We start from the raw sequence: 14,273 nt of genomic DNA on the forward strand, positions 1-14,273 counted from the left end.
AGACGTAAGGACATAATATCTATAAAACATGAAGATATTCATTGTATAAAATGTAATGGAAATTTAAACATTCAAAGACATATACTTGGAACTTTGTTCCGGGATAGCTATTTGTGCTGATGGATGGTCCGAAGTTCATGAAGTTTGTTCAAATGGTTCACCTTGGCCCCTTTTAGGGACTATCAGAGCTAGAAATAGAAAAAAAACTTTAAATGACTTCTTTGCATGAACTGTTTGTTGGAGTGTCATAAAACTTAGTCTGTAGCATTGTTATATGGTCCTTTCCATATTTTCTTCAAATGGGAATACTTAGCCCCCTTTAGGGATGCAAGGACTAAACATGAAAATACCTTTAAACGACTTCTTCTGGTGTACCGCTTGATGGGTCTTCATCAAACTTGGTCTGAAGCATCTTTTAAGGTCCTCTCCAAAATTTGTGCAATCGAGAGTACTTGGGCCCTTTATGGGCCGCTAGAGCTAAAAATAGAAAAACCTTTAAACGACTTCATCTGAAGAAAAGCTTGATGGATCTTCATCAGACTTGGTCTGTAGTATTGTTATAAGGTCCTGTCTTAACTTTGTTCAAATGGGGCCCCCTTTTAGGGGCCAAAAGGGCTTCACATGAAAATACCTTTAAACAACTTCTCTTGAACTGCTCGATGGATTTTCATCAAACTTGGCTTATAGCATCATTTTAAAGTCCTCTCCAAAGTTTGTTCAAATGGAGGCACTTGGTCCCTTTTAGGGGCCGCTAGATCTAAAAATAGAAAGTTCTTTAAGCGATTTCTTTTCATGAACGGATTGATGGATTTTCATCAAACTTTGTCTGCAGCATCATAAGAAGGTCCTCTCCCAATTTTGTTCAAATGGGGGCACATGGCCCCTTTAAGGGCTAAACATTAAAATACAATTAAACAACTTATTCTCGTGAACTGCTTGATGGATGTTGATTAAACTTGGTCTGTAGCATCATTTAAAAGGATGCAGTTCTGCTGTTTACATCAGGTTGGAAGCGGTTTCGGGAGTTTTTGTATCTAGGAAGATTTTTTGTTAATTTCAAAGGGCCATAACTCCTTAACTATGTATGACACACACATGACCTGACAATACACATGACCTGACAATATGCATAAGTTCAATTCATAGTGATATTTTTCTGTAGGTTTGGGACACTGTAAGGGGAGTTATTCGGACAATATCAGTCTTGGGCAATATACAGCACTCTAAAATTCAAAAGGGCCATACCTCTTATACCGGGCATGACACATTCACATTCTGGTGATAGGCGCAAGTTTGCTCCATAATAGTACATTTCTGTTAGGCTGGGCTAGATCGCTTGAAAACTGTGGGAAGAGTTATATAAGTATTGTACAATATAACAATGTGCCGAATTCTGAAAAATAACTTTTAATATTGGCATGGTACATTCATGTCCTGACAATATGTTCAAGATACATTTCTGTACATTGGACCAAATCCATAGAAAACAGTAAGAAAAGTTATCCGAACAAAGATTTCGGAATGGTTAGAGGATAAGACGGACGGAAGGACAAGACGGTAACTATACCAACCCCCTCCTAAAACTTGGCGAGAAGAAAAAGAAGCAAATATGCTTTCAGTGAAGTTTATTTGTCTTACGAAAATACATCAAAAACCTCATACAGTTTTCAATCCTTTTCAATTCGCTACATATGAATCTGGAAGCAGTCCGCTGTCCGTAGCTTCATTCTTTGACAAATAGTTGAGTTCGCAAACGGCAGCTTTCTGTGAAACGGTACCGATTACTAACTTGCCATTTACATTTGTTGCTGACGAAGTCCCATATAAAAAATTACCATCGTCAGAGAAGACCTCTTCTATTTCAGAGATAGCGTTGTCAGTCATTTTTATTCGCAGCACCTAAATAACAAATATTAAGCTGAGTTTCTACAACTATTCTCTTATTTAAAACACAAACTAAAACAACCTTAACGTTAAATGTAAGTAAACTCGTAACATTTTTGAGTATGTATAATGTAATGTTAAGAGGTAGAAAATTAGAAATCTAAGGTAAAATAAAACTAAAAATATCTTTTTAGAAATTACAGCAGTTACTATATGCCATCTTCGTAGATCTTCCGTTACCATCATTTACGAAGATCTCTGCATTTGAAAAAAAGTCATGTAAGCACATTCGTGACAATGTTATTTTTATCTAAATAAAGTAATTTTAACATGCAATATTCTCTAATAGTTAAAAGGGATTTTATACAAGAAGTCTAGGAACTCGGGAATGTGAGAGCAAGCTAACCTGACCAGGATGTTTAGCACCAAATATATTTAAAAGATCAATAACTTTCCACATCACCGGATGAGCTCCTATCCAGAGATCCCCGGTATCTGGGTCCACTTCAATGTTATCGATACCAGTACCAAGATACGTACTCTGAAATGTTGCAACCGAATCATGATTGTGTCTTCATTTCATTCTCCGACACAAACAGTGAACATGTTCTCGTGTGAAGATTCTACACATTTTGATTCCAATCAATTTACCCAAGTGAATTGAAATATTCTGTGTGCTATAACTTTAATTATTTTCAACTAAGATATGTGCAACAAATGTAGATAAAATGAGACATTTTAAAAGTAACTATCTGTGACTAGTCTATACGCTCTGCTTTGGGAGACGGTAATTATAGTTTATACAGTTTTAAGAAATGTGTGTTATCTGGTATATATTGCCCTTTGTTTTGGCTGCAATAAGGTATAAAACCTAAAAACAATTTACCCATAGTTCAACAAGATTGTTTGTTGATTCCCTCCTATATGCCTTTAATGTCTTTGATCCCCATTCCGATAGATATATCACCCTTAAAAACGTAAAAGCATTTAAACGATTTTCAAACAGGAGCAGAGTATATTGCCAATATTTCAACTGAAAGACTTTCAATCACTCATTACATTTCTGTTATGAAAAACATATATATAAATTTCTTCTTTTCAACTGACATTTCCAACGCAGCGAAAGCACACCTATGCACAAACTTTGTGCCAAAAATACACAATACTATTGTTTTCAGAAAAGGAATCATTATCATGCTCGGTGATATAAAATACTCTTGTACTCAGAAAAGCTAGCATAACCATATTCAAGAATGTACAATACCATTGTTTTCAGAAAAAGATAGCATTAAAATACATGTACTCGAGAATATTCAATACAATTGTTTTCAGAACAGGTAGCATTATGATACTACTATTGTCATACTTGCGAAAAGGTCGCATTTCATACTCTAGAATAAATATATAATATGACTGTTTTCAGATAAGGAAACATTATCATACTTTGCATCTGGAGAAATGTTGATTCCATTCGGCTGTTCAAGGTTTGACGCTACTACTCTTGCCCTGTGACCATCATAGTAATATATATTCCCAGTTTTCCAGCGGGACAGCCATTCCAAGTTGACCTTGGTCATGTCACGGATTGGAAAATGTGCAAACTGTGAGATGTAAAACTTATCTTTTCCAACCACTACAAGATCGTTCATACTGTGGAAGCAGAAATATATACATGTAGTATACTGCCGGTAAAACATATTGTTGCCTAAAGCATAGTGTTTTCCAGAATAACAGTTATTGGTGTACCATTCATGCGAAAGGTTCCAGACGAAACTATTTTCTCTAAAATGAATGCAATATCGACTGATAAGATGTCGAGCATGTCCCATACTGCAGACAAATAACTTCAACTGAATTAACATAAAAAGACTCTAAACTGTGAAGTAAAATAAATACACAACGTACAATGTCCGTTTTCGCCCAATCAGATCGATGAAATTATAACCTTACGGACTTGGTGTAGTTGCAGATTACTTACAATTTGGAAGCAAAACTTGAATCTGTGATTGTCTTTATGTATTTAAGGTTCATGCCGTCTTCAACTTCGAATACTTCAATACTTTCCTCCGAAGCATGTGATATCACATAAAGATATAGCTTACCTGAAATATACATGTTGATCTTGATCATATTATGAGTTATTCTAACACGACCAGCAAATAACCTACATACATAAATGATGAAGAGCAAAATCTATCTCGGGTTATTCTGCAATAAACCACTCGCGTGCAATGACGTCATCCGATCCAGGCGCGTACCACGGTCGTAAAAAGTAGTTACCATTTTTTCTAACGCTGTTTATATTAATATGTCGTGTTAGAATCGAAATAATAAGTTCCCAAGTGTGATTTATCGTCGAATAACCCGCGTTTTGAGTTCTTATACGAAACAATATATCACGAAGGCTGAGTGATATATTCTTACGCATAAGAACTCAAAACTCGGGTTATTTTACGATAAACCACGTTTGGGAACTTGTTATTTCTTAATCAAAATTATAATATAATAAACGGAATAGTATGCCCCTGGGTAAAACATAAAATCACATGATGTTGACTGATTTTAGTCGAGGACCGCGAAGTTACTATAAATAGCCCGTCAAATTCATGTTTAAGCTGCACTCATAATATATGTATGCCACTGAACGGTACGGAAAAACTGTGCATAAAACTACGATAGTACAAAATTACTGAAAATTACTTCGAAATTCATATATTGATATTTCATCTTGATAAAGCAGTTGTGGACTATCGACTTCGTCAATTCATTTCTGATGCAGATCACGTCTCATTGCTCAGCTGAAAAGTCCACAATTGCATAGTATTGAACATCATGCACCTTGAAAAAATGATAGAACGTCCGAACTAAACTAAACTAAATGATAATCCGATGTCGAAAAGATATCAACACATGTTGAAATATTAAAATGTCAATGTCAATGAAAGAGAAAACAAAATTGTAAATCTAGGGAACGAACCGATGTTAGAAAAGTTTGTTTATAGCATTGTCATGCAAACAGACGCATATTCCTTTTAAAAAGTAAATTTCATGTAAGCATACCAGTGTGGGGATCTCGCCAAGACGACAAGCCGTGTAGTTTAGTCATGAAGTCGTCTCTCTCCGGTGAGTTGGTTATGTTAAGAGTAAAAGCATTCAAACTCTGATTTAAGTCTACTGCTTTAATATGACCCTTTGAAGTCGCTAAACCCTGAAATATTACAAGAATTGTTAGGCAAATGGTGTACTGAATTTAATTGAAATTTTGAACTATCGTAAATGTTAATAAAACTTTAGTACTCTATGAAATAAATTAACGGTTCATGTCACAATATGTCTGAGAACTGAGCAAAATTCAGAACTGGTCTCCTTGAGGTGGTCTTTCGCCGCTCATTCCTTCTCATTTTTGCATACCGAATGTCTACAACGCTTCCCTTAGTCTAAGACGAACCTCTGACGACAGAAAATGAACAAAGCTCAGCGCCCTTGTATTGGTAAAGTTCAGCTTAGCCATTTTGGGTATAACAAGACTATGATAATGTTGTTAACCATCGGTGAATCCGTAATGTCAGCTGGCAAAATCCTGTGATAACTTATTCGCATATGATATTTCGTCATCCTTTCATTCGGTCAATACCATTCGAGTTCTGAAACTTCAAGGCACCGTTACCCTTTGTGAGGGAAGGGGGTTGAGAGAAGACTTTTATTTGATCTGGAGACAGGTTTTTACAGACAATTATGTCAGAATAAATAAACGCCATTATAATTGCCTGGCATACTTTATGTGGTACTCGTAGGGTTATTCTAACTTATGCAGTATCAAAAAGTCTCTCTCGTTCCGGTGAAGAGGCATGCCCTTGCTATGTATCTTAGAAAAAATCTAAATATATGGCTGATAAATACTAAATACTTCTTCCCGCATAACAATCACGATTTCTACTTTTTGCTAGTCATACTGATTGTGCTCAGCCTTTGCCTTTGATTAATCTGTCAACTGTCTAGAGACGAAATAATGCCGGTATGAACCTCTATATCTTGAACTTTTGCTGGTAAAGACACCACCATATGACTTGGCAAATATGTCGCAAGGTGAAGGTATCGTAAACTCAAATGTGGTAATCGTCCTGTTTACTGTGTCAACAAGTAGGTAGATACTTTATATTTACAATTGTACTATAATAGGTTATTAACCCAATTAATTCTACTTTCTTATCCATCTGCAATATACATGTATTTGACTATGGTCAAACAAAGTACATAGAAATACATAGCTGGGAGAGAAAAACAACAGAAAATAAATGTCATTTGTTACCGTCGAAAACAGGACAACACCATTGCCGACATGGGTCAAATCCTCCGATCCACCGTCTGAAATACAAAAGTTGTATAAAAATCGGTTTTAATACTAAAGATTATATTAGACCCAACTTCATATTTGAAAATATGAACAATGTTAATGTAACATGAATAGTTATTCGACTGTATACATCCTTTTCTGTAAATTTATACAAACATATAGAATTTGAACGGGATTTTATTGTATGTATTATACATACTTTTTGTATTTATTTAGACAACATACTTGCTAAATATACTGACCGACACAGCTTTAAAATTTGTCATTTCACTCAGTGTTGCAAAAGATACAAAGTGAAAACATTGAACACTAATCCAATTAGCAAGACTTTTGCATAAATCTTTCGTATAGACTAAACTTACGTGTTAGCTAGCAATCTGACGTGGCATAGGTCGTTGTAGGTCATGAAGACAAGTTTAAAACGGCAGTGCCGAAAAATGAACTATTTGAGTGAGATGTACACTTGTTATGTTTTAAGGGGAGTGTGATGGCAGCAAGCTAATTTGATACTCTTTCAATTCCAAAGCCAGTATTGCACCCAGCCCCAACCTTCCACCATTTCCCAACCTCTTGCCAGTCAATTTTAGCAATTAAAAAGGAATTGAATTCGTGTTTTAATTTTCACGAAACATACTTTATGATCGGGACCTGGACTCAGTTTCATTTTAAATGCTGCTACAGTGGGCTACGTATGTTTTTGACAGAGAGATTGGGAGGGGTGATGCCATAACTCCCGGAATGCCTGTGAATACTGGTGGCTTTTCCATAAAGTGGAACCGTGTATCAAGGTCCAAGCAGATTTTTCTTCTTATACACATTGTTCCTTAGATGTCGATTAACACTAAAGAAGCAGCCCAAAAACTGCACTTATAAAATAGTAGATCTTGATTGCTATTGTTAGCCTCACTCAAAGAAAAAACTTCAAAAATGTTCGTCAGATGACTTTTACTCCATCACATACGCCATAGTGATCTTAAATATAGGTTAAGATGGCGGAAGTGGAAATTTCGCCGTGGATGTTTATTAATTAGACACAGTTCATCACAATGTGTGCTTGTTTAACAACAGATAAAAACGAAATGAACTTTTATCATCTAAATTTCGGACAAAGATCATTGGTGGTTACGGGCCATGAACGTCTGTCTCTGCACGCTAGCACACCATTTTCCCTGCATATACCGAGAATTTTATGTAATTAGGAACATCGTGCCTCACGGCTGGCTGGTGTCGGCAAACAAACCCTTTCAGGAAGCCACCGGCTAAATTTAATGTATATATTTCATTTGAACCTTCTTGAGTAGGACAGAAAAAGATCATGAATAGAAAAATATTAATACGAGTGAAAAAGAGACTCCTACCATGAAGAACAACGTGACATTTTCCAGGTGTCACTGTAAATATGACATCTCGGTTAAAGTCCAACCAGTCCCTGAAATAAAACAAGTTTTCTATGTAAATTTTTACTGTAATCAAGTTTTTTGAAAATGAAATGAAATACCCAAAGAAGATAAGAAATTGTAGTAATGCATTCCGTTTTTCCTTACACACACACACACACACAACTGGTTCGTGAAATGAAAAAAGGGTTATCATTAGTTCCCTAACATGTTTCACTTCTTGTCAGTTTCTAAAATGTTGAACTTTTGAAAACGATATTACGTGGTTACTCATCAAAATTAGTTAAAGAGACTGACACAACAGTTTATTTCTTTTTAAATGCTATTTAATTTCTAACCTGTAATCCAAAATTTGCTTTAGTACAAAACCAATGAAAATTAATCGAGCTGCGGAACCGAACATGTTTAATGAATAAATGTTACAATACCAGCAAATATCTATTTTTTTCCACCTTCGCCTATTTCAAAAGATATATTGCCTATGTATGCAGGCATTTCAGTGCGGCAAGTCAGCATATTTTCGCTGGGTAGCAAGTACGTTTTTGAAGTAGGTTATCAACGCATGGAATAATGCATTAAGTACTATATTTTTATCTTCATATCATATTTACCTATATTATGACTTTTTTACGGCTGATTTATTTCGAAATTTTGGTTCTGGTAGATTTATGAAAATATGGCTTTTTCTTTTCGTCTTCCGTTCCCATCCATCACAGGTTCGACATATAGTCACGAGACGAACATGTGGTATATTTCCACGTTGTTTTGGCTTGGGCACGTTTTGACCCCCGTACAATGGTGTAAGGCATAAGAGGCAATAATTTTATGCAAGTAAATATAATCCACATTTTTGACAGAGCGTTTAAAACACTGATCTAGAACATGCACTATTACGCAACGATAAAATATAGGCTATATTATAGAGGAAGATATCAGTACGATCAGATCGTTGTCGAACAGATTAGCATCTACTTTTAGTAGTTAAGCAGGAAACTACATTATTATACAAAGATACAGCTGTCCTGCCGTAACCGGTTTTGGCACAAATGATCTGAAAACTCAAGTTTCAACTTATCGGCATCTTGCATATTACTTTGGTTCTATCGATAAAACTAACTAAAGCATTGCTCAATATTCCGAACAGGTGGGAGTCCAGATTTCACTCTCCAAGACTACAGACTGACTTCTGTCGAGTATCTAGAAATCCATCAGCCAATTTGAGGACTAGTTGACATACACCATGATTTAGAACGTTGACTAGAAATGCCTTATCCAACGTGAGGACTTGTTGATACACGTCATAATCTTTACCGTTTCAGTAATCACCTCACTCTAGAAGAGTATACTCGCGATTTGATTAAAATACTGGACATGCGCAGCCGTAGGGACAACTATATTTACATGTAAATTAGACTGAAAGTCTCTCATTGTACACTGTTTAAAAACTGATAAAAGTTTTGCGTTCAGAATGCGTTGATGTTTCCTAGAACAGCCTTAAAGCCCTCTTACAGTATATTGAGGCAGGCGATTCCAAGGGCAACAGATTTGGTTGTACTGATGGTTATGGATTCTGACCGATTCTGACAGATTCTGATTGCCGTAGAGGAGGATCTTGAATAATATCAATAAGATTGTGCTTAATTTTGTACATCATGGTTGCGTCTGTGCTGCTGAAGTTCATGGGGCATATTTGAAACTGACCTTGTTCGTTTTTAGTCCTTTTTGACTAACCTTGCGGCTCTTCACTGAATCATATCCAGCATGGGGGACCACAAGTGGAAACATACTCTACCGTGGGACGGACATATGTCTTGTAGGTTGATGCTTTGGCCATGGTTGGACATGAACGTATGTGCGGATGAATGCCATGGTGGAGTTGTCTTTTTGGTGATGTTATCAATATGAGTTTTCCAAGAGAAGTCGCGTTTGATGCTGAATCAAAGATATTTAGCGCCTCCTGTAGGTTTCAGCCGGCTGTCATGGATGGTGTATGTGACGTCAAATGGATTTAGTTTGTTGGTTATGTGGATACCTTTACACGCGTTGGAGCTATTTCTTCTTGGCTTCCTATTCATCTGTACATTGGACAATCATTTCTGAAAAGGTGGTCTGTTGATCTGTCTCTCGAAGGCAGGTCTTTGATGTACGTAAGGAAGAGAAGAGGACCAAGAACAATGCCATGTGCGACACCAGATGAGATAGAAGAGACTTCTGTACTGGAACCATCAAGAACTACTTGTTGTGTGAGACAATGCGGAAAATTGGCGATCCAAGAATTAATACTGCTCCTGACTCCGTATTGATATAGCTGACTAACCTAATCAAATGCCTTACTAAAATTAAGAAGAATAGCGTCTTTTTGCTGATTTTGTCGATGCCTTTTGCTGAGTTATTTTGGTGTGAATAAGTTGGGTATTACAGAAATGATTTTAATGCCATGAAGGAAACCAGAGAGTATATCGTTCGAATCAAAAAGTGAAACATGATGTAGCTGATATGAAGATGATGTGTTCCAAGAGCCAACAGGTTAAAGAGGTCAAGAAGATCGCACGGTAGTTGGAAGGAGTTGATTTGAAGGCATGGGGAACTAGTGCAGTTTTCAATCACATGGTATTTGACCCTGATCGATAGACAGTTGGTAGAAACTTGTTGGCCCTGGTGTCAGCTCATCAATGGCAAGCGTCCGAAGTTTAGAAAAGATCTTGTGTGGTTCTAGCCCCTTTAGAAATTTGAATACACCCTTCTCTGTGTTGTTGTTCCAGCTGGGGGGATGGGGGTGAGGGGGCGGGGGGTATTTTACTAGATGGCAAATTTAGATGAGAGATAGCATCTTCCTCGGAGAGCACAGGTGAAAATTGATGGTTTAGTACCATCAGCTTTCTTCTTGGCTGTGTTTTAGGTGATACCATCTTTCGCTAGAATTTAAATTCTTCTTGGATTTTATATAGTTTCAGAAGACTTTTGGGTTCATCTGGCCCTCAGCACACATGGACGCTACATGTGTCTCATAACTGTTCTGCAGTTTCTTTGCTTTACGTTTAATGGCTGATTACTTTTCCCAATCTGGAGGAGAGTTTGAATTCTTGGCTGTCCGGAACCATCAGAGAAATAATCTAATTATGCGATGAATGGCTTTTTTTATCCAGAGCTGGTTGAAATTCTGGGCACTTTAATTGGAGTGAGGGCACCTCATTGTCCACTATAAGTTGGCATATCCCAGCTATGCTGACTTTTCCCCGCATAAGTACTGAGCGCTAAACTATGATAAAAATTACTGGTTTGCGATGAGGGGCGCACCATTTTGTATCTACGAAGATTGCATGGTGAGCACTAATGCCAGGTAAGGTGGTACTTGAATTGATCAGTTCCGGTCGGTTTGTCAGAAAAACATCTAGTGGGTTGCTGCCTCTAGCTTATGGAATGCCGGTCACGACATGCCAGTTGCTAGTTGCTACTTCACAGTTGCTACTTCCAAGTTGGGTAAAATTTATATGTACACCGTATGATTGCATTTGGCACGATGCGTGGTAATTAGCAAGTAGCAATAAGCAAGTAGCAAGCAGCAACTAGCAAGTGGCAACTGGCAACTGGCAACTGGCAAGTAGCAACTAGCAACTGGCATGTCCCTACCCGCATTCCATAAAGAAACAAAGTTCCATAACTGTGCGGATTTTTTTTTCTGAAAGAACCTAACATGCACCATGCACAAATAGGATTACTAACGATGTCTTGTGTTAAGTTTCATTAAATTGTGTGGATGGGTTCAGGAGATTAGGCGCGTACAAGATTGCATATGCAGACTCTATGTATAAAGTATAGTAACAAAAAACAAAGTCCCGTAAATGATTTTTTTCTGAAAGAACCTAACATGCACCATGCACAACGACTGTTGTAACTGATCACTTGTGTGAATGAGGAAAGTTGGTGCGCACAAGATTGTGTCTACGGACAGACAGACTGACGGACGGACAGACAGACAACCTGAAACCATTATACTCCCCCCACCCCTAACAACGAATACGTTCTCATCTCTCATTATCATTGTACATATATTTTAACTAAGTGCAATAAAGCTACTGTTATATGAAAGTACATTGCCTGGCAATTAGCAAGTAGCAAATGGTATGTAGCAACTAGCAACTGGCAACTAGCAATTTGAAATAATCACGCGTTATGGTTGACTCTGAACGGTGTGCATGTAAAATTTTGCCTGCCGTAAGTGGCAAATGACAAGTGGCAATTAGCAAATAGCAACTAGCAAGTGGCAAGTAGCATGTCGTGACCGGGATAGTCAACAAGCGTAAATTCAGAAGAAAGAAACAGCGAAACGTCTTAAAATTTTGTTCAAACGTAATTGATTATCCTTAAGAAAAAATGAATAGTCTTTAAGAGATGTGTTTCGAGACTGTAACCATATAAACCCGCCAAGATGAATTATAATGCATAATGTTTATGTTTAACTGGTCAGCACTTTGCACACATTAAATATATACAGGTACACGGCCGGTCAGCAGAAATTGCTGACCACATAGAAATATAGAGAATAAAAAATATACAGGTACATGGCCGGTCAGCAGTTTTACTCTATATTCAACTGGTCAGGACTTTCTAGCGATATCTCATTTACGTGAAATTGCTGACCACATAGAAATATAGAGAAATGGTCAGCAGAATTTACAGTTTCAAACTTGTACAGAATCAGTCAACAGTTCCAATATTTAATAGGTCAGCACTTTCTATATATGTATATCGCATTTGCGTGAAATAGCTGACCACTTATAAACAGAGGAAAATGGTTAGCAGAATTTACAGTTTCAAACTTATACAGAATCGGTCAGCAGTTTAAAAATTTCACACAATATATAACTGGTCAGCACTTTTAGCGGTATCGCATTTACGTGAAATTGCTGACCATCTGGAAATTGTCAGCAGTATTTTTGTTTCACAGTTATACAGAAGCGGCCAGAATATTTCTCTGTAAAATTTTAATGTCTTTGGAAAATGCGAAGGTGCTTGGTAAGATAGTAGAGTTTCTTAAAAGAAATGATGATAGGTAAAGGTAGATTTCTCGGAAGCACAGAGCACCAAAAAGCCACGCAATATATATAGAGTCAATACACTTAAAAATAATACCACATAACTTCACGAAAATTGTTATATGTGTTCTTTTCATGCATTTAATGAGACAATTCTTACTTAACTTGTTTACACGTTTTGTCAATATCAAATGTAATGAAAACATGCAGACAACAATCCAACCGTTTTTGCGGTCAGCAGTTTGTCAATATTAAATAGGGCTACTTAATATGATTTACACTTTATTTAATCCGTCATTTCTGTATCAGTTTATTAGCAATGTTAATTTACATAGCTATACTGTTCGAATGACTTACTCTTTTTATCTATTTATTTTGTGATCAAATACAAAAAAAAAAATAAATACACGACAGTTAAGAGACATTCTTCATAGCATTCATTTATTTATTCTAAAAGTGCATTAATCCGATACTACGTGTGCGAATTAATGCAATTAAACATCTGTGGATTATACACAAGCATGCGATAACCCTAAGCTAGTGTACTTCTTAATTAACAAGTTTATTGGTGTTATCGATAAGTGTGAACAACAAAATACACAGGGTGTCACTACGTTCAGTTCTGTAATGATTAAATGCGTTTCATAAAAAAGACCATACGAGTGTATATCAAAATCCCCTTGATCAAAATCCCCTCCACTGAAAAAGAAAAATGACTGGGAGTTACAAAATCCCCTTCATACTTTTGCAGAGGGTATCATAATCCCCTCTGTGATTTTCTTTAAAGATATATACAGTGAAACACCGCTCGCTCGAGGTCGCAAGGGGATGAGCAAAATGCTCGAGTCATCCATGGTTTCGAGCGACCCAAACATTGACCAACATACGAAGAAAGTTGAAGTTTGTTTTACCAATTGTCATCGAGACCATTTGCAAGTTTCAAGTTTTTCAAGTTTTATTTCAAATCTTGGCCCTTTAAGGGCATCAGCATTACATATAAATGCATATACATATACAAATTAACAGCCAAAACAGTTCAGCAAACAAATATCACGAACCATCTAAACATTAGTAACATTTACTAACAACAGGAATGTGATCAACATAAACTCAAAGTAGCATGCATGAGCCCTGTCACAAGAAAACCGACCCAACGACCCCACAAACACGGCGAATCAAAACCAGGCCATGCATCCGCGCAGATCCAGTAGAGCCCAGAAAACACCCGCACTCACTGCAGAAATTTAAAGACGTCTTAACTGACAGATTAAGCTCCACCAAAATCCCACAGATACACAGACCGGCCAAGACCCAACCAAACAACGAATCCCTGAGACGGCCCAAAAGTAACAGAGCCCATACAAAAACTTTCTTACTCAGATACAAAAATTCTTTGAATTAATATGGGATGGTATAAAAATTGAGCATTTAAGTATGTGAAGTTTGTTGACCCGGAAGGTGGTATACCATTAATCAAATGCAGACATAATCTTTTGCACAAGAATAGCTAATTTAAGTAAAATTGTCCTATCTCTATTTGCAAACAGTTGTTCAAAATTATACATGTTTGGTCTTCTAAAATGCACTGATAAATATTTTCTA

The 14,273-nt window shown here is 36.8% G+C and overlaps 1 protein-coding gene across 1 annotated transcript; it reads right to left on the reverse strand.

The window, feature by feature from the left end:
* Window positions 1-1,610: 1,610 nt before the first annotated feature.
* Window positions 1,611-8,098, reverse strand: LOC123523547 (serum paraoxonase/arylesterase 2-like). The gene is made up of 9 exons (XM_045301210.2): window positions 7,974-8,098; window positions 7,597-7,667; window positions 6,194-6,249; window positions 4,945-5,092; window positions 3,863-3,986; window positions 3,328-3,534; window positions 2,771-2,852; window positions 2,291-2,425; window positions 1,611-1,899 (listed from the first exon to the last, which is right to left on the reverse strand). The coding sequence occupies exons 1-9, from the start codon at window positions 8,036-8,038 to the stop codon at window positions 1,678-1,680; spliced, it is 1,110 nt and encodes a 369-aa protein (XP_045157145.2). The 5' UTR covers window positions 8,039-8,098; the 3' UTR covers window positions 1,611-1,677.
* Between the last annotated feature and the right edge of the window lie 6,175 nt (window positions 8,099-14,273).

The sequence above is a fragment of the Mercenaria mercenaria genome, chromosome 3, assembly GCF_021730395.1.
Source record: "Mercenaria mercenaria strain notata chromosome 3, MADL_Memer_1, whole genome shotgun sequence".
Classification (NCBI taxonomy): Eukaryota; Metazoa; Mollusca; class Bivalvia; order Venerida; family Veneridae; genus Mercenaria; species Mercenaria mercenaria.

Excerpts from the sequence above, each read along its gene's own strand:
- LOC123523547 (XM_045301210.2), bottom strand. The coding sequence starts at position 8,038 with ATGTTCGGTTCCGCAGCTCGATTAATTTTCATTGGTTTTGTACTAAAG. Across the intron at positions 7,668-7,973 it reads AAGCAAATTTTGGATTACAG|GGACTGGTTGGACTTTAACC; the intron begins GTTAGAAATTAA and ends GTTTTATTTCAG. Across the intron at positions 3,535-3,862 it reads TCAAGTTTTGCTTCCAAATT|TATGAACGATCTTGTAGTGG; the intron begins GTAAGTAATCTG and ends CTGCTTCCACAG.